At 52.2% G+C, this 19,485-nt stretch overlaps 1 protein-coding gene across 2 annotated transcripts in view; it reads right to left on the bottom strand.

Moving 5' to 3' along the window:
• PRKCB (protein kinase C beta) overlaps positions 1-19,485 on the bottom strand; it is a 119,554-nt gene that overhangs the window by 12,933 nt on the left and 87,136 nt on the right. For both annotated transcript variants that reach the window (XM_080557486.1, XM_080557485.1), the window contains exons 11-16: positions 15,555-15,646; positions 14,519-14,581; positions 12,668-12,806; positions 10,214-10,294; positions 9,886-9,993; positions 4,314-4,454 (exon numbers count right to left, since the gene is read on the bottom strand). In XM_080557486.1, the coding sequence (XP_080413612.1) occupies positions 4,314-4,454; positions 9,886-9,993; positions 10,214-10,294; positions 12,668-12,806; positions 14,519-14,581; positions 15,555-15,646 (624 nt within the window). The remainder of the gene's footprint in view (positions 1-4,313; positions 4,455-9,885; positions 9,994-10,213; positions 10,295-12,667; positions 12,807-14,518; positions 14,582-15,554; positions 15,647-19,485) is intronic.

The raw sequence follows: 19,485 nt of genomic DNA, 5'->3' as shown, positions 1-19,485 counted from the left end.
CATCCAATATACACTGAAAGCTGTACAGTGCTTTGAAAATACAGCTGTCATTGCCTATTAGCTTCATGAGATCTTGGTGGAGACATGCGAGGCAGCTCATGTGAAATGTCTGACAGCACTAGCCTTCTTTTCGCTAAGGAGAAATGTCCTGTCTTAAAAAAAATCAACAAAAGCAACTCCATCAGAAAGATTTAAAAACTCATCCTTGTAAAGTGCTGCCAGTTATTGGGATAGAAGGTACGAATATACTTTTAATATGCATATTGGCAAATGACAATTCTTACCATAATGCAATAAGGCAAGAATATGTGGATGGAAAATTTTAGAACTTGCACCTATCCATAATGTTTTGCGTCCAGATTTGTGAAGATTGCTTTTATTCCTGCAGACCTTCTGTTCTGATGTATAACACTGCCTGGTCAACAAAACAAATAGCTCCCAAAGAGGAGGGTGTGCTTTCTCATGGATAAAATAAATACTTTAAGGCTGGAAATTGTCTTTGGGTTTACAGAAGCTCCATCCAACCCCAAACACAGCTTTTAAAGGCTGTTACCATGCATCTGTGCTGTCCTGTTATGGTGACAGCAGCTGAAACTACCTTGGAGAGGTGCCGCTCAGCACACTCGTACCAAGGCCACCCGGTGCCTGGTGGAACACAAACCCTGCTCGCCCCAGGCGGCTCCGTGGCAGCACGCTGCCAGCCGCCCGGTACGGAGGCGAGGGCTGCCCGCTCGCAGGGGCAGGGAGAAGGGTCCTACTGCTCCGGGCTGCACGCGGCCGACACCCGCAGGAGCTCCATCCCTTACAGCTTCTAAAATTAAGTTCCTCTTTAAAGGACGGGAGACATGCCGTATGAATTTTTACATTTATCTAAAGCCACGCTGTGAAAAATTGCCTTTAGTGCTTTATTAATGTGCAGGCATCACTCCATCCTGAATGGAGAAAGGGGGAGGGTGGGAATTTATCTTACATAAATCCCCAATGTGTCCTGCCTAATATTTATAGCCACCAGAAAATGACTTTTTTTTCTAGCAGCAGAAATAAAACTGTCAGTTTAGAAGATAGCCTTTTTATTTTATCAGCTTCTAGCTTGATTTCAAATAGAGACAAAAGGCATCATAAAATATTTTCCATTGATCCCTGAGATGCGATCAAAGATCACAGAAAGCCAAGGATGGTTGTTTTTGGGCTGTGATGAAGTCTGCATTCCCAGCAGGCTGAACACGCCCTCGTTTTCCCAGTTTTTTGGCCCAGACCATGGCTGCAGCCACAGCCCCTGGGGAGATGACCCGGCGAGCATGTGTCTGCCCGTGTCCCTGGGTCTCCTCCCCAGAGACTGAAACTGCAGCCACCAAGATGCACAGGCAGGAGAACCGGAATGTTTTCAAATCTGGGTCTATAAATGGCATTTCACTATCACTTAATTCAAAGTAATTAGAGGAATATTCATTTATGCTATTAAAAATTATTAGATTAAAAGCAAATTTTTAAACCACTGTCCTGTTGTGAGCAATCCTGTGCTCTGCCATGTGATTTCAATGCTTTCAAAATGAGGAGACTTTTCAAATCACTAGGCTTTATGTAAAGTAAAGGAGTAATTAGATACCAAAAACAATAATTATCTCAATGAGAGATGGAGAGAGCAGGCAAGTGTAAATACACTTCCCAGGGTAAATGCAGATCCTTGAAAGGAATTGTTATGCACAAACCAAACCCAGGAGCAGCCAAGCACAGCCCCATGTCAAAACCGCTGACTTTCTGCACGCCAAAGACAACCCGGACCCTGATCTGTCTCGTTACCGTCTCTGTGATAAAGGTTAATCAAGCACAAAGCACAAAGCAACGCACGAGCTCTTGGGAATTTATTTTCAGCTCAGGGTATGCAACGCCCGAGTCAGGCGGAGGGCCGAGCGGCCGCTTTTCTCTTGGCTGCAGCTTTGCGAGAGGTGCGGTGAAACCCTCCCTGGCGACTGGGCACTGGGGAGGTGAGGCAAGCCCTCACCTGCACCCACGCTCACTGCCCGCAGAACTGCTAAAAAAACCAGAGAAACATGGCATAAAAGAAGATGCGGGTGCTGCCGACGCGCTGCCAAGCAGGGAGGGCTGTGCGGCGAGCTGCCCGCAGCCCGGGGCTGTCGCCTGGGGAGCGATGCAGGGGCAGCACAGAGCCGTGTGTGCAAGGGGGGCTTTTATCCTGCTTGAGCAACGAGCAAGCACCAAGCTGCGATACCTTTTGCTAAGCAAAATTTGTTGGCATGGTGCTTAGCACACCTCTGTGTGACCTCTGCGAAGCCGGGGTGGTGTCCACGCGGTGAGCCACTCGGGGGGCTTCCTGCAGCTCGTGGGCAGGCACCGAGCCCACAGCATTTGTGTGTTATTCAGCATCTTCCAACTTTGGTTTGCCAGCAATCTCTGTAACCTTATCTTTATAAAAGCTGATTTAAAAGGAAAAGGACTCAGGCAGAGGTAAAAAGCACAAAGCGCCCGCTCTAGCAGGTGCTCAGGCCCCTGCACAAATAGCTAAAGGTCAGAAGCAGCAAGCAACGCCTTTCCCACCCTAATACATTCTGAAGTTGCCCAAACCCAGATTTTCATTGCTGTGCTGCTCTGATCTGCGCTCACAGATGGCATGAAAGCAGCAGCTTTTTCTGCACAGATGCATTGCTGTTGAAATATCAGCTATCAGCAGGTACCTGAGTTGTCTTAATCCTACCTAAATCCTAAATCAACTGCGCCTACCTTTCTACTAATCTTCCTGCCCTATCAAACACGGAATTTTCCCCAACAGCAGCCGTTAGGTGAGAGGCAACAGGCAACAGCTTACCAGTGCCTGTTCCACAGTCCGTGATCAAAAGGATTTTTAAAGAAATGAGACGTTTAAAACAAGATAAAATTTGCATATTTTAAAACATAAGAACAGTGAGAAGGCATTTGTGACAGAATTGTTTTCAGCTGTAACACGACAACCGAGAGGTAACACCATGTCACAACACAGGGCAAAGAGCGCAACAGTGCGCTGCGCAGGAGGAAAGGGCAGACAGCAGGGGAGGGACACAGCGCCGGTTCCATCAGCAAACGAGCACAGAGGTGAGAAACAACAGCAGCCGCAGACTTCAGGAGAAACAGACTCTTACAGGGTAGGGAAAAGCCTCGGGAGCCTGGGATCCTGCACCCTGGAGCGCTCTGCTGCCCCACCTGAGCTCAGACCCACTCTGCTCTGGTCTCTGAGCACCGTTAGCACAAAGGCTAGATCCCATCCCAAGCAAACAAACCAGGGCGTGTGCAAATGGCCCCCGAAGACTTCTGTACTACTGCACTTTGATATCAAAGTCAATGCTTTCCCAGTAATGCCCACCCTACACAGGCTAGTGGCTCGAAGACGCCGCTCCTGTTGGAAAGCAGAACCGGCTGCGGTTCAGACCCCTGCCCGCACCCAGCACAAGCTGCCCTGCAGCCTGGATCCCCGTGTTCCTGACGCAGGAAGGAGCGTGTTTCTCTTTGCTCATGCTGTGGGCACTGCAGTGAAAGCCTCTGAGCACAGCAGCCCCCCAGGTTTGTGCAAAGGCATCACTATGCAGGAGTTAAGTTTGCAAAAATATCTGTCTGACATTTAAATACGTGGTGCCATGCTGCTGCAGGGCTTGAAAGAGTCAGAGCTCCCGAGTCCCTAGCGCGTACAGCACGTCCCTCGCTAGCGAAACCCATCTTAGTGAGAGGCAGGCACGACACGGAGCAGCCACGTTCTCCTTGCAGAACTCCTCTGCATTTCCGCATTAGCGCTCACACCCAAGTCAGGCTCCAGCCTTCCACGAGTTTACCTTGGAGAGAAAGTGCTGAGTGAAACACAGCTTCGTTACCAACTGGGGCAGACGATGCTGCTGAGCTAGATGTTAAAATAAAGTTTAGATTCAAAAGAGAGAGAGCGAAACCTGTTCAGCTTAAGAAAAAGGGAGAAAAGAAGACAGAAAGACTGACCCCCGAGATAACAAAGTGACAGCATTGCAACGCGATTAAATCTGCGAGCGAAACGTGGGGTGTTGCTGTCCCTGTAAGTCAGAGCGAGACAAAGCATCCAGGCGGTACAGCAAGTGACTCTTTCACAACAGTTGTTTGCCGTGTGCCAAATCTACAGATATGTGATCTTCTGAACGGATAAATAAGTGATACCTCCACACTGCGGGTAAGATGAGCAGCGCCTGCACATATGCTCGTGTGCGTGTGCACCCACCAGCGTGAGTGGGAGACTGTGCAGGAGAGAAAGAGCGTGCGGGAGAGGGGGAGAGGTGGAGCACACGTAACACAGTCACACTTACAGCCTTTGGCTTGAAGGGAGGCTGAATCTCTTTGCGCTCCAGCTTGTCCCAGTCGATGTAGCGGAAGAAGGCGTGCTCCTTGATGTCCCGCTCCCCTTCTGGGCCACAGCCCAGCCGCTTGGCAGGGTGCTTGGTCATCAGCTGCGGGAGAGAAAAAGCAGCAGCAGTCATTCACGGAGTGCCACACGGCTCCACAAAGCATCTCCAGGGCCTGGAGCAGGAGAGGGCACTGTCCCCGTGACGCTGCGATGCCCAGCGCGCAGGCACAGGGCAGCCTGTGATGCGCAAAGCCTGCCCGGGGAGCCCCGAGATGCTCTGCGGGCTTGGTGCTGGAGGCAGAGGATGGAGGGAGAAGCAGGAGCAGCTCCAGGGACGCGGCTGGCTGGCAGCTGCTGAAGGCAGCAGGCCGCAGCAGAGCGCAGGTACAGGAGCAGGGTGGGAGCAGCACAGCTCCTCTTCCTCGCGGAAGGAAACCGCTCACCAGAAGCGCCCGGCTGCCAGAAGCCCTGCCAGCACCACTGCAGCCTTGCCAGCCGGCTCTAACAGGGGCAGCGGGGTGCGAACAAGCTGCTTAGCACTCAGCTTGCTTGGTGGCAAACTTCTCAGCAGCTGCATAATTAATTTTAAAGGCCACTGCCCATTTAAGATGAACAATCTGCCCTCAAAAGGCTTCATTAGCCCTAGACGCAGAACCCCCACTTCTCTGGATCTGCAGCCACACAGACAAGAGACATATTTCCAACAAAGGAGCCAACTCACAGAAAAAAGCACACACAACCCATTAATGCTGTTTATCATCTGAACTTCTCCTCTTCGCTGACTCAATAAGAGAAGTGAAATGGGCCACGGGAATCAAGGGCGGCTGTACAAACATTAATATCCGGGGGGCATTGTTTGAGCCGTGTTTGGAGATAAGATGGAGATTCCAGAGATTTAGAACAGTTGATGAGCACGGAGAACATGAGCCGTGCACCTGCGACACAAGGACTGCTTTATTAAACACGGGGCTGTCCGCACTGACCCTGGGCCGTGCAGAGGCTGAAGCCAGGCTGGCCCTGCACCGCACCCCACAGACGAGTAGCAGGAAAGGTTTTGATACCCAGGCGTCCCCTGACACCAACCGGCACGGCGGCCTGAGCAGCGGGGCTGCAGGCGGCGTGGGGCCAGGCAGGGCACGGAGCTGCCCCCGCAGCGAGCAGCCTCTGCCCGGCGTGCCCATGGCCACGGGGAGCTGCGCGCCCTTCGACACGAGTCTGCCACCGCACCCATGGCTGCACGAAATGAACTGGCCCAGGGAAGCTGGTCTTTAAAAGCACTGCTCCACAGGGACCTGAAAGCAAGGAGGAGCAGCCTGCAAAACAGACAAAACCCTCCAAACCACCCAGAAACTTAAAAAACAACAAACAAACAAACAAACAACAAAAAAACCCTAACAAACGACTAGTGAGAGCAGGGCTGATAAACACTGTGCTGGCAAATGGGGCTCCATCCACGGCGAGCCAGCTGCCACAGCAACCTGCAGCTCAAATACTGACGGAGCGAGACCTTCTCCAGCCCGCCAGCAACCCCCAGAAGCCCACCTGCAACCAGCAAGGGGCTGCCAGGCTTCGCAAGCTGCACAAGTGGTTCTCCAGCTGGCGAGCCCTGCCTCTGCGCGGGCAAGGATGTGTCTGCACCAGCAGCAGGCGGGAGGGCCCGGCCCCAGCAAGGAGCCGCGGCAGGGACGGGTGTGGGGGCACAGGGGGGCGGGTGGAGGGGCTGGGGGCTGCAGGGCGGCAGCAGAAACAGCGGTGGGATTCTTGTCAAACTTGTGTTTTATTTTGGGAGGTAAATAACGAGGTCTCCTCTGACACCGCAGCATGCAGCCTCTTTTAAGAAAGTCTGCCTGAGCACAAGATGCCTGGCAAGGTGGAAGAAGCTGCTGACGGAGCAGCACGGACTGGTGGGTCAGGTCGGGCTGGGTCTGGTGGCACCGCCGCTGCCAGGAGAGGGGAACGGGGCGCAGGGCAGGAGACCCGGCAGGGCAGGAGCGCTGCCTCCCGCTACACCCACTTCAGGCTGACGCAGGCTCAGCGAAACAAGAGGATCTTTTCATCCCCTTGCCAGGCTCTGGACAGCATCCTGACAATTCAATCAGATCCCGCTTAGCTGTACTAGAGCAGGAAAATAAAAAGCATCCTGTGCCTCAATAAGGTTTTTCTAAAGCAAGTCTCTGACAACAATTCAAGAGCCTGAAATGTGCTAATAAACTGATTTAGTGATCTGGCTGTCGCTGCAAATTGCTTAGTTTGCATTCAGCAAACATGGAAAGAAATCTGTTCTTGGGTCTTGCTTATTACGTGCCGATCCTGAACACACGCACACACCTCTTTAACTTCTACTGCCGGAGATCATCTGAGGCAATGAGGGAAAGCAGGTCTGTGTCTGCAGGATCTGCGTCTCGGCAGACATTAAAGCTCGCAGATGCCCACGCATAAAATTCAGCTGTGAAAGCCTCACCCAGGGCGAGGTGCCGGGACGTAAGGTCACCTATCAGCACAGCACGCACCGCAGGGACGCTGCAAATGCTCCGGAGGCTGGGGGGCACCAGCCCCTTCCCCACTGGCTGCTCCCATCCCTGGGGGGACCCAAACCCGCCGGGCCCTGGTGCTGGACCGATGTGGCCCAGGGGGAGAGCGGGCCCCTGCCTGCGCCAGGAAACACGTCTGCCAGCCGCCGTGCCCCTCAGCGCCCCTCTGTTCTACAGACACTGCCCGCACGCACCAGTAAACACGGCCTCTGCTCATTTACTAATTAGCTTCTCCCAGCCAGAACCTTGTTTCTTACCTGCTGCTTTGTGCTGGGAGTTGTTTTGCACGCACACCCCCCGTGCTTAAATTGAAGTGTTGGTGTTAAACCCGGTTTCCTCATTGCAACACCAATGCACACCACAGTCAGAACAGCTCAGCCTGATTAATGAATCATAAAGGATTTTCTACTTCATGTACCTGCCTGTAAAGCTGAACAGAGCTGTACTACAACACACGTATTCAGTATTTTCAATATATGCATCAAAAAATTAAATTTTCTTGTTTTCCTATTGTGCCTTTATTCATGTGAGCATGAAGGCACCATCTGTTATTGACATATAGGACCCCATAAACATGCAGATTGATTCTCGTGGCTTACATAGGATAAGCATTTAGCTTTGTTTGTATTAAACAGGAACAAGTTGATTTAATCCCCACACTAATGCACCAAAACCCTTCAAACTTCTGTAGATGAGGAAGGATGCTGAAAGATGCAAATCACCTGCAATGTGATCTGATATCTGATATCTGATATCGGTGGCTTAAATACAGGCACGTCCAAGCCTGGACTCAAGCGCTTTCCCTAACTGCAGCTTTATTTTTTGTCTCTTGAAGGCCAGTAGATGCTACGTGTTCATGCACTTCATTCAGCAGTGCACACCTCGCACTGAGGGGCAGAGCAAGGCGGGTGTCACAGCCCTGCTGCTGCCAGCACCCCGTCCCGGCGGGGCACCGCAGCAGCTCCTGGCATTCCGGCTGACCCCAACGCAGCACGCACAGTGGCTGCCCCAGAGCGCCCGCAGCCTCTCAGCCACCCTCTTTGTACCCGCAGGCCACTGGGGTGAAGCAGGGCGCTCAGCAGGTACTACCTGCCTTTCTGGGGCAGCACCACCAGCAGAAACACTGCTCTAAATACCTGTAAACTTTGGGGAGGCAAACATGCCATTTTATGCCTTTGCTACTAGGCAGAGATTAAGGAGGGAGCTTATGCTCACAGGCAATCTGTTCACCTGGAAAGGGCTGCTTTGCTCAGGCACAGTCAAAGCCCTCCATATGGGAAGGAAAAGGGCTGGTTATTTGTGCCAATACTCTTGTGCATGCACAAGCTCGTTGCTCCACGAGCTCAAAACAGGAGCCTGGGTGATGGGGGAGCTGGGTCCTCATAACCAAGCCGGGGTTCAAGACAGCAATACTAAGTACCTGCACCACGGAAACAAGAGCTCCTGCATCAGCCTTCAGAACAAAATCCGAGCTGACAGCAGAGAAGGAAAATGCTCCATTTGATCTACTAATTGGCACTGACTGTAGTGTCAAGGAGCTGTGTTCTGGTTAACTCTCCATCCTGCTTCCCAGCCAACTCGCTCTGATGAACACTTGTTACTTGGCTCATGCCGATGCAAGGCTTTCAGCGTCAAATGCTTTTCATCTCCGAGCTGTACAACGCAATATCCGAATCCACAGCAAGTGATGACTGGCACCCACATGCCAGAGTGAAACTGTGTAGGAGCAACAAAATTCCTCTGCAATCCTTTTGGGAGAGGATGGCAGTAAAGTACCAAGTCCCTCACATTCAAACGTGGGGGCTTCTCCACTGCTTTCCTCCGGACTGACACAAGGCTGGTTTTGTGCCCTCCCAGAAGACCTGCCACACAGCAACCCAAACAGCACGGCCTCGATGGCTCTGTGGGAAACCCAGATGTATTTCCCTGTATTTGAGGGGAAAACATAAAAACTTTGTTTCCAGCTTATTGATGGTTCCTAAATACTGCACATATTTTTAAGAAAAAATTCTGGTGTAGCAGCTTGGTGATGGCAAAGAACATCACGAGTTTTTGCACACTTCCCTGCAACAGCACTTGTGCAGAGGGAACCACTGCATTGCCAAAGGACAAGTATTTATAAAGAACCAAGCTTTTCTACGCATGGCTAAATTTCTTCCTATTCAGCCTCGCATTTCCAGAAGTGAGAAAAGCCATTAGAGCTACACCCAGCAGACGTTTCAATCACGGTCTCTTCTTATCTATTTACAGCATTCAGATTTTGACTGATGCAACAGAAAACAAAGCAGGCAGAAAGATCTATCCCTGCTCCAGCCTCTGCTCGCTCAGAAGCATCATTCCCTCAGGCATGGCAAGGATAAGGGCGTTCAGCATTACACAGCATCTTCCCATCTCCCTGCACAGCCACAAAACCAGCAGGCTTTCCCCTCATGCCACAATCAAAACACCGACAAGAGAATGAAGGAAGGTGAGGAAATTTTGTGGAAATTCCCCCTTTAGTCACTAGTGTGGTTTCTAAATCGAGGTGTCAATTTTACCGTGTTCTGCTGAAGGTGACTGCCAAGTGGCCGGGGAAGCCTTGCTTCCCTGGGACCCAGTCTGAGCGTGGAACACCTTCAGCAGCATTGTCCCATTAGAGAAGCAAACATCCTGTTTGTAACACCAACTCGGAATCCAAAACTGGAAAGGGACAGCAGTGGGAGCATTAAATGCAAGATGTGTCATTTGTAGATAGAAACACTATTTTGAGATATAGAATGTTCAGAAGTTTTAAATATTAACTATTAAAAGCTAACATTTTAAAATTCCTACACAAAACCATATTTATAGCCCTGCTTAACGCTGTCTGGCTAAGATGAGGCTCAGCCCCAAGCAACAACCACGAATGCAACATCAGGACCTAGCCAGCCTTTATCCACCACAACCCAACTGAACTTGCTCCGGGAGCCCGCAGCCCGACGGGAGCACGCCCGCTGCTCGCGGCCACCAGCGGCCAGCCCTTACCCCTTTGCAGATCGCCACCGCCTCCTTGGACATGGACTTGGGGTAGGCCACGTTGTGCTCCATGATGGACTGGAAGAGCTCGTCTTCGTCTTCTCCCTCAAAGGGAGCCTAGAGCAAAGCAAGCAGAGGCTCAGCGGTGTCTCCCTGTCTGCCCCCGGGGGCAGCAGCGCAGCCCCTCGCCCCCACGCCACGGCTCCGGTCCCAGCTCCATCTCCTGCATGGAGCTGAGGCCCCCGTTGCTTGCCAGCACCAGAACAAATTGCACGTCGGCATATGCTCACAACGGAATTTAGCACCAACCCATAGGAATCAATTAAAATTCAATTACCTGGCCAGCTAACATTTCATAGAGCAGGACTCCAAATGCCCACCAGTCCACCGACTTCCCATAGGGCTGATAAGCAATTATCTGAAAACAACACAAACAGCAGGATTACACATCCATTTCTCACCTGTTGGCACAACGCAAACTAATTTCAAGCTGTAGTCGGGGTCAAAAGGACAAGGTTATTTACTGAGACTCGATTCTCCAAAATAGTGTGAAATTGCAATTATAAACAGAACACACAATAGGCCAAGGATCCAGTAAGTTTAAAAGAAATCACTCTACGGATGTGCACTAAATATTGGGAAAAAAACACACCAGAATATTCACTCTGATTTTGGACAGATTCCTTCCGATTCAGGCAAAACCCCAGCACACGTACTGTGCCCTTTCAGGGCACTCACAGCAAGGCATGTCGCTTCAACAGGGGCAGGAGCAGGAGCTCTTTGTGGTTACCTTGATGCGATTTTTTTTTTCTGCTGACTTCAGTGCAGCTGGTTTGAAATAACCCAGAGTTTGGCCCTCTGTGTACAGTCTGAGGCCCTTCAAAACACGCTTACAGAATATGGGTAGTCAAAACGCTCTGCCTTCCAGGTTGCCAGTTTGCTTTCTCTTATTTATTACAGAACCTCCCTCACACACACACACAAACAAACAGCAAACACTAACAGAACCAAACAGCACCACCCTTAGCTGAGCAATGCGGTTGTTTTGCAGTTGAAGTCAATGCTGACGTAACTTCATTTTTGTTTTTAATTTCTAAAATCAAAATTTATTTTGGATAAGGCACCAAAACATGAATATTCCTATGTTTTCCATGATTTACGTTGTAAAATCTGAAATCCCGTGACTTCCGTAACGGAACAGCCCTGCAGGAGGGCACGGGGATTGGCTCCGGCTCGTTTGCTCGGTGCAGCTGACGGGCGGCATTTCAGCGCTCGGGGTTGGACAGGCCTTGGGCTTCGCCATCTGCTACTTAATGCAAAACAATTACCCGATTTATTCCTCTCAATTACTGAACTCTATTCTGCAAAGACTCACGCGCTCAGGCACGAATGCCGATCGCGTGCCGCCCGTGTGAGAGGTCTGCCAGCCCCGCACGGCCGTCCTCCAGCCCCGCAGCCTCGGGGTCCCGCGTGCAGCCTCCCCAGCCTCCGGGCACCTCACCCAGCCTGGAGGCCGGCCTCGGCCTCGCACACATCCTGCTGAGATCAGACCTCGAGCATCAGCTCCGACATCCCTCCACCGAGAGCACCTCGAGTCCCTCCCACGTGAGTGCTGGATGGGTTATGAGCGCTCGGGGAAACGTAGGTATGAGCTGCGCAGAGCAGAAAGGCCCGAAAAGACAGCAGTGCCTGGAAGAAATCCTCCGAGAAAACCTGTCTCTGCAATTTGACCTCGCCAGCTGCGTGCCAGGAAAGGTCAAAACGGGGGTCCCACGGGGAGGACACGCAGCCCTGCAGGACGTGGGGCCGGGCCCTGCCACTGCCTTGGCCACCCTGCGGCAGGCCACAATGGAATTCGGTGCCCCGCTTTGAGTTGTGAAGGAGGGGACGTGTACCTTTTCTCCTCTGAGACCTACTGCTAGCAGGCTTTAATGGGATTCCTGGATACTCCAGTGATTTTTATCCTAATTTCCCATTTCCTGTTTTTCTTTTGGAAAAAAAAAAAAAGAGCAAGCAGGAGAAAATAAGAGTGTAAATGATAATGCTCAGCCAAATACCAAGAGAACCGGTCATTTGTCCTGCTTTGAAAGAGTATTAATCACACAGAGCAAGAGAGCTGCGTAGCAATAGGACACCAATATTAATCTTGGTGGGACAAGGATACGCAATACACATTTGAACTAGTAATTAAAAGCCTCTCTGGCTGCAGCAAAACACAGCATAGCTTAGCATACAAGTGCACCTAACTCCGTCCTAGCAAAGAGAATCTCACTAAAATATTTAAACGAATAAATATTAATCTCATCATTGAAAATTCAGCAAAGTGAGATTTCAGAGGGATATTTTTATTTCACGGGAACAGACGTCTGCGAATAATTACCTACCTGAATTTCACAAATCTGACATTAAATTGCACCCATACAGCACTTCACGTAAGTGCCGTGTGCGACTTCATCTTGCCAGCGATAACCAAACACACAGCAATTGGAGTGATCCCGAGGCATGGGCAGGGCGCTTTTCCTCCGCAGGCACGCAGCCCTTCCTGCGGGCAGCAAGCTGGAGGGATCCAAAAATCTCCACTTCCCAGGGAACCGTTACCCACGGGTAATTCCTTTCTCCCAGCCCGGGGCCGGCAGGGGCGTGGGCTCCCCGGCACGGCACCTTCCCCACGGCTCCCGCTCGGACCCCACGGGAGCACGGTGGCTCCTGCTGAGCGGGTTCTCCCTCGGAGGGAGGTTCTCCCCCCTGGAAGCGCCGTCCCCAAGCACCTCCTGCCTTGCAGGTCTCCTACCTCGGGCGCGATGTAGTCAGGGGTGCCGCAGAAGGTCTTGGTAGTGACCCCGTCCCAAATGTTCTCCTTGCACATGCCGAAGTCGGCGATCTTGATGTGCCCTTCGCTGTCCAGCATCACGTTGTCCAGCTTCAGGTCCCTACAAAGTCGAAGTAAAGCGGTTACACAGACGACCACGAGCGAGGCCGTGCAGCAGTAACAAACCTCCTGACCCCTGGGAGCGAGCTGCGGCCTCGTCTCACGTGGGCTCTTTGTAGGATAACGTGTGGGGAAATGCGTACAAACAAGTCAGCGATGTCAGGATGAAGCGTTTATTTTACTTTTAACCCACAGGAACACCACGCTGGGCAAATCGCTTTTAAGTGTATGACAGAAAATACTCTCAGTGTGGCAGGGAGACAGATTTAACGGCTCTTTCTTTCGCACCTATGAAAATCAAAGTGTGTTTAAAGCTCACCAGCAACAAATAAGAAGGTACCTACTCAGCAAAAGTCCCTGTATCACCTGTGCTTTTCTCCCCCATGAAAACACAAATCAGAGTGTTTCTCTCTGATCCTCGCCCACGGCGTGTTTGTGGTGGCCGTGGCCGTTCCCACCAGAGCTTTGCTCCCCAGCACAACCCGGAGGTGCCTCCAGCCGAGGCGATCCCCGACCAGTTCCCAGCGCTGCCTGCCCCCACCAGGATGGGTCCTCCGAGCTGAAGGACAGCTTCGTGGCAAACACTCGGCATTTGGGGCACAATTTGCGAACACGGACCGAGGCATATGAAGGGCTGGGACCAAAGCTACAGCAGAACAGTGTCACTGTCATAACGTGCTTCGCACACGGAGTGTATCGGGCTGCTCTTGGATCCAAAAACATTTGACAGGCGAAAATACACTTTAAATACTTCTGCTTGGCATGCTTCAACTTTGCTTGGTTAGGTAAGAGCATAATAGAAGGAACAGCAAAATTTACGACTTCTTGCTGTTTTCTAAGACAGTTTTTTTCTAGTCAGTGCTTCCAGCCCTGATCAGCCAAAGACAAGTGAACACGAGTCTGTGTTCAGGCTTGGAGGAAGAAAGGGGCACTGGGGACTGGCAGACCCAGAATCTCTCTCTGCAGCAGCTGATGGCAAAAATCATCCCTCACATCAGGCTTGTTCCGCTTCTTTCATCTTCAGAACTCCAGCAACTCACAACTCAGTAGTGCAGCTGGCGTTTCCTTTTTGCAAGCACTTAATGCTGTCTGACACTCATTAGGATGCTCTGCTCTACCCTGGGCGCTGGGAATACTCCTGAGCTGGGAAGGGCAGCGGCTCACGAGTTTCAGTGCTTAACCAGCAGCCTCGGAGCATGGCCCCGCACTCAGCAGTCATCCAGCTAACCTTGGATGCTGTAAATCATATTGCGAATGGAAAAGAAGTTTTAGTATCTGACTATAAGTGACAGACTTGCACTGAGCTCTTAGAATAACCCCTCCATAAGCACTTACTTTAATTTAATGATAAGAAAACAGTGCCCTGCAGCAAAACACGTGGCTCAGAGTCAGTTCTGCTGCCAGTGGCACGCGTTGTATGGAGAGAAACGCATGGAGCAGAGGCAAAAGAAGAATCAAGGCTGCTTTTATGAGCTCTCTTTCCTATAAAACCAGGACAAAGACAAGCACACTCTGTAAAAACAGTGTCACCACGAGGCTCCCAGCCCTGGTTTGGGCACGCACGCCCGGTGCACGGCCGCCAACCTCCGCCTGTGGCAGTGGCACACAAGAGGGCCCTGGGGCAGCTGGGCCAGCCCCTGCGCTGCTGTCCTTGTAACCTGCTCCGGCTGCAGTTCTCTGGGGAAGAGAGGGCGGAGGAACTTGCTCACCTACCGATAAATGATGCCTTTGCTTTGCAGGAAGAAGAGGCCAATGGCTATTTCTGCAGCGTAGAATCTGAAATGAAAGATTTAAAAGAAGGACTGATAATTAAAGGAGATAAATCAAAATGAAAACCTTTCAGATCCAATTGCACTAGAAGAAACACACTGGGCATACATGACCAAAGGATAAAGGCAGCCACAACATAAAAATACCAGACAAGCATCACACGAGAAGGACACAACCTACCCTCCGCTCCGTAACGGGCAGAGACGTGATCAGGTTGCTGTGGGCTAGCAGGGGGCTGTCACTTCTCGTTACACAAATTCTCATTAAGAGAGAGCTGGGATCTATGGCTGTTTGTTACTGTGTGCCGGCAATGCAGCTTGAAAAGTTATTTGTCATCTTGGTGAGGCGGAGGGGATAACATGCACTGCCACTGTTTTCTTTGAGGAATATTCTGGGTCTCGGAGGGCTGTGCCAGAGCTACAGAGTGCCCTGTGTGCCTGATGCTGGTTCAAACCCATCCGGGCTCCGTTCACTGTTTAAGTTATTTAATTAAGCATATGAAGGGTTTCACAAACACATCCTGCTCTGTCCAGATCACAGGGAGCAGGAGCCAAAAGCCACCAGTGAGCACCCCGGTTGGCAACCCCTGCAGAGCAGCCAAAGCCCAAATGTCCCTCGTACATCCCAGGGGTGTGCGCGGGCAGAACCGAGGTGTGGGGGCAGCGCTGCGGGCAGGAGCCCTCAGCTGCCTCCTACACCTGCGCCTCCCCCAAACCTCCCTGTCTGGTACGCGCATGGAGGTCAGTTATCTACCCACTGACAAGTGCAACGTACCCCAAAGAGGAGCCGGAGGCACCGGCGTCCTTAGCACCAAAGAATTGTCTTGCGTCTTCCCACTCCTGCTGTCCTTCCTTTCCCCTCTCTTTTCGCTCAGGACTTGCACCACAAAAGCCTGTGCCTTGGATTGTTTTTCCAGAGACTGACACAAATACATCAAATACCTACCCTGAAGGTATCAGACTAGGTCTGTTGAACTTACACAGCATGTGGCTCTTTAAACCTCCCAACCTGCTGGATCTGGTACATTAAGTCCCCACCATTCACGTATTCCATCACAAAATACAAGCGATCCTAAAGAAAAAAAGCAAACAATTAGCAGCAGAATTATTAGAGCAGGGAATTTGCAGAGGTCACAAATAATGGCCAAAGCAATTGACAGCTCTGGTCTGTATTTTTCATGGCAATACAATCACCATTACTGCCCTCCCCAAGGGGTGCAGGTGGAGTTTGTGTTCATACGGAGCCCGTGAGACAGATGTGGTAATTCCTTTCCAGTGCTCTGGACTTGAACCTCATGCACTCCTGCAGATAGATCTGATAGCAAGTGGAAGAATTCCCACAACAGAGGTTTTTCATTCCCATTAACGAATTAGTTTTCATTCTTCACTGAACCCATTTTGCAAGGCATTTGGTGAGCCAGCACCTAGCTGGTATTAAAGCATTCCCCTGCTTCCACACTGTGGCAGCCACATAGGCACACACCTGAGAAATTTCCAGGTAAGCTCTTAAAAGTCGTGGTTTTCTCTGCAGCCTGCTGTGCCAGTGGAAGCCAAGCCCACATGCCGGGGCACCCTGGGCTCACACTGTGCCCTGCCCCAAGCCCAAGGAGATCAGCAAGGCGAGAAACAAGACCCGAGTATTCCCACAAAGCTCAGAACCGTGGGTTAATAAACCAAAAGCAGCTGCGTCCGGCCATGCAGCATCCCGAGCAGGGCTCTAGCATGAGCCCTGCCAGTCCCAGGAGGCACGGGAGCCGTGGGCAGGCGGGAGCTCGATGCCAGGGACGCCTCTACCCTGGAGGAGCCATGCCCTTGAAATGCCACTTCCCTCTGATGTTTCACAGCTCTTTTTTTCAAATGGGAAATGTCTCCGAAGAAAATCACGCAGGACCGCCAAAACCACCAACCTAAACATGTCAGCTTCCCCCTGCCACAAGCACAGAGCTTTTCTGGGGGAGGGAAAAGCGACGTCTTCGGACCGCCTGAGCGCCTGCAGAAGTGGGGCACAGACGGCCGCCCAAATGGATCTTCCCTACTACCAGCAGGCATCTGTGCTCCAGCACGGGCGCACGTCAGCTGCGGATGGGAACAGCGAAGCGCTGTCGCATCAGGCCTGAGTCACCCTTCCTACAACAACCAGCTCCCTACAACCTTCACAAACCTGCCCACGGGGCCCCAGTGTGCAGGAGCCCGCAGACAGCCCTAGGCAGCGAGGCTTGCCCCGGCCCCGAGCCCTCCTTGCAGACACCCCAAAGCAGAGACACAGAGGCTGAAGCGCTGGGAGAGCTCCAGGTTCGTGGCGTTACATAATAATCCTCATTCTTCACTTCATTTCCTCCTCAAAAAAGCCACGTCCTGCTTTTAGGACACTGAGGACAAGGAGCCCAGAAGAAATGCAAATGCGAGCATTCCCATAACCACGGCTACGGAGTCGCTCGGGTAACGGGGGTAATCGGCTCCTCAGCCGGGCGCAGCACCTTGGCCCTGCACGGGGCACCCCGGCAGCTGCAGCCTTAACGATACGGAAGAACAGCACCCGAGGGGCAGTCGGGCTGTGTAAAACACGTGGCACTGATGGGATAGAAGAGGGCTTTCAGCTCACCAGAGGACCAGGAATGCCACACGTACCCCTCTGCACCTGCCCGCCGCTGCCAAGCCTCGCGGCGCAGCAGCCACGCAGGGGGTCACCTTCAGCAGCCACTGTCACACCGCTGTCTGCTGACGGGAACTGGAAGGCCAAGCAACACCGTGCTTGTTTGCAGCTGCTTCCTAAATATATCGATCAACTTCAGGGAGGAAGAATATTAAAAAGACGGTCTCTTGAAACAGCCAGCTGAGCTCTAAAAGCAGGATTCGAGCTTTCCTCATTTGGGTGGAGAAGAGAATGATGCTGCCTCAGGGAAAAAAAAAAAAAATCACGAATAAAGCAGCCAGATGGCTGGCCAGCCCACAGGCTGGAACAGGGGGACGCAGACGGATCTGTCCTGCTCCTGCCGTGGGAGGAAGGACAGGGTCTCTCCAAGTCTGGAGCTCCCGAGCTCGCCGAGCAGCAGCAAGGTGCAGATACTGAGACAGCGCCCGCACGGAGCTGGCGGCACGGGGCCCCTTTCCGGAGCAGCCAGCACACGGCTCCTGGGGCTCCTTCCAACGCCGCCTTCTAATCAGCCATTTGGTTTGTCCACCTCCCGCCTGACTCCGCACCGTGAACAGGAGTCGGTGCCACCACCAAGTCCCCGTCCAGCCGGAATTTATTGTTCCCAGTGCCACTGCTGGGGCTGAGCCCCGGGGGGAAGGGAGGGGAGGGGAGGGGAGGGGAGGGGAGGGGAGGGGAGGGGAGGGGAGGGGAGGGGAGGGGAGGGGAGGGGAGGGGAGGGGAGGGGAGGGGAGGGGAGGGGAGGGGAAGGGAGGGGAGGGGAGGGGAGGGGAAGGGAAGGGAAGGGAAGGGAAGGGAAGGGAAGGGAAGGGAAGGGAAGGGAAGGGAAGGGAAGGGAAGGGAAGGGAAGGGAAGGGAAGGGAAGGGAAGGGAAGGGAAGGGAAGGGAAGGGAAGGGAAGGGAAGGGAAGGGAAGGGAAGGGAAGGGAAGGGAAGGGAAGGGAAGGGAAGGGAAGGGAAGGGAAGGGAAGGGAAGGGAAGGGAAGGGAAGGGAAGGGAAGGGAAGGGAAGGGAAGGGAAGGGAAGGGAAGGGAAGGGAAGGGAAGGGAAGGGAAGGGAAGGGAAGGGAAGGGAAGGGAAGGGAAGGGAAGGGAAGGGAAGGGAAGGGAAGGGAAGGGAAGGGAAGGGAAGGGAAGGGAAGGGAAGGGAAGGGAAGGGAAGGGAAGGGAAGGGAAGGGAAGGGAAGGGAAGGGAAGGGAAGGGAAGGGAAGGGAAGGGAAGGGAAGGGAAGGGAAGGGAAGGGAAGGGAAGGGAAGGGAAGGGAAGGGAAGGGAAGGGAAGGGAAGGGAAGGGAAGGGAAGGGAAGGGAAGGGAAGGGAAGGGAAGGGAAGGGAAGGGAAGGGAAGGGAAGGGAAGGGAAGGGAAGGGAAGGGAAGGGAAGGGAAGGGAAGGCCGGGTACATCAGCACCTCCCAGCAGCCCATGTGCAGACCCTGCACCTTTTTGGGCACAGCCCCAGGGCCCCGCAGTCTGGTCCCCAGGGGGCTACAGCTTCCCTCTCCTTCCAGGCCCACGCAGTTCTCTCATCGCTTATCTTCACTTCTTTAAAACACAGATTTCAGGCTTTTCTCTCCCCCAGCTGTCAGCTGAGCTAACAGCCCAGGCTGAGAAGGACGCGCTGGACTGTGCTCCCAGAAATCAAAGTGCTTTGTGCCAGCATTTGATAATACACCCTGCTATACATTTTGATTACATTACAAATACGATTACTATTAAGCTACTATAGGTCTGCCAGGAATAATCCCGCACTGACTCACTTCAGATGCCACAGAGATGCTGTGTGAAATAGGTTCTCCTGCCACATTTTGATTACTGTGCTGCAAAGCTGGTCCACACTCTTTAAATACACTGAATGTGTTTGGTAAATGAAATTTCTGGGATAATATTAAAATGTAATCCTCCTGGATAGCATTGTCGTCGTTCCAAAGGGCTGCACTGATTACCTCTCCCCGCTCCTGCTGACACATACCTGGACATTTTCATTTACAGGTTGCCCAACGGCTGCCCAGAGATTGCTTTAAAAGTCCCCCTTCCGCTTCCCCACTCCCCATCCCCGTTTCTGATTTGTACAAACTCAATAGCACACCCATTTCAAACTGAATTTCCTGCATTTTGTATTAGTTTTCACTGCCTACTCTGATTTTTGATCACGAGAATGAATTCAGAGATAAAGCACAGCACTTCGCTATTGAATCATAACTCCAGTCACAGGCAGGGGGCCTTCTGAAGGGCTGCAAAACCACATCAACGCAATCAAAAG

Source organism: Anser brachyrhynchus (assembly GCF_964034855.1).
Source record: "Anser brachyrhynchus genome assembly, chromosome: 15".
NCBI lineage: Eukaryota > Metazoa > Chordata > Aves > Anseriformes > Anatidae > Anser > Anser brachyrhynchus.
Note: the sequence above shows the minus strand (reverse complement) of the source record. Positions and strands in the feature narration are given on the sequence as shown.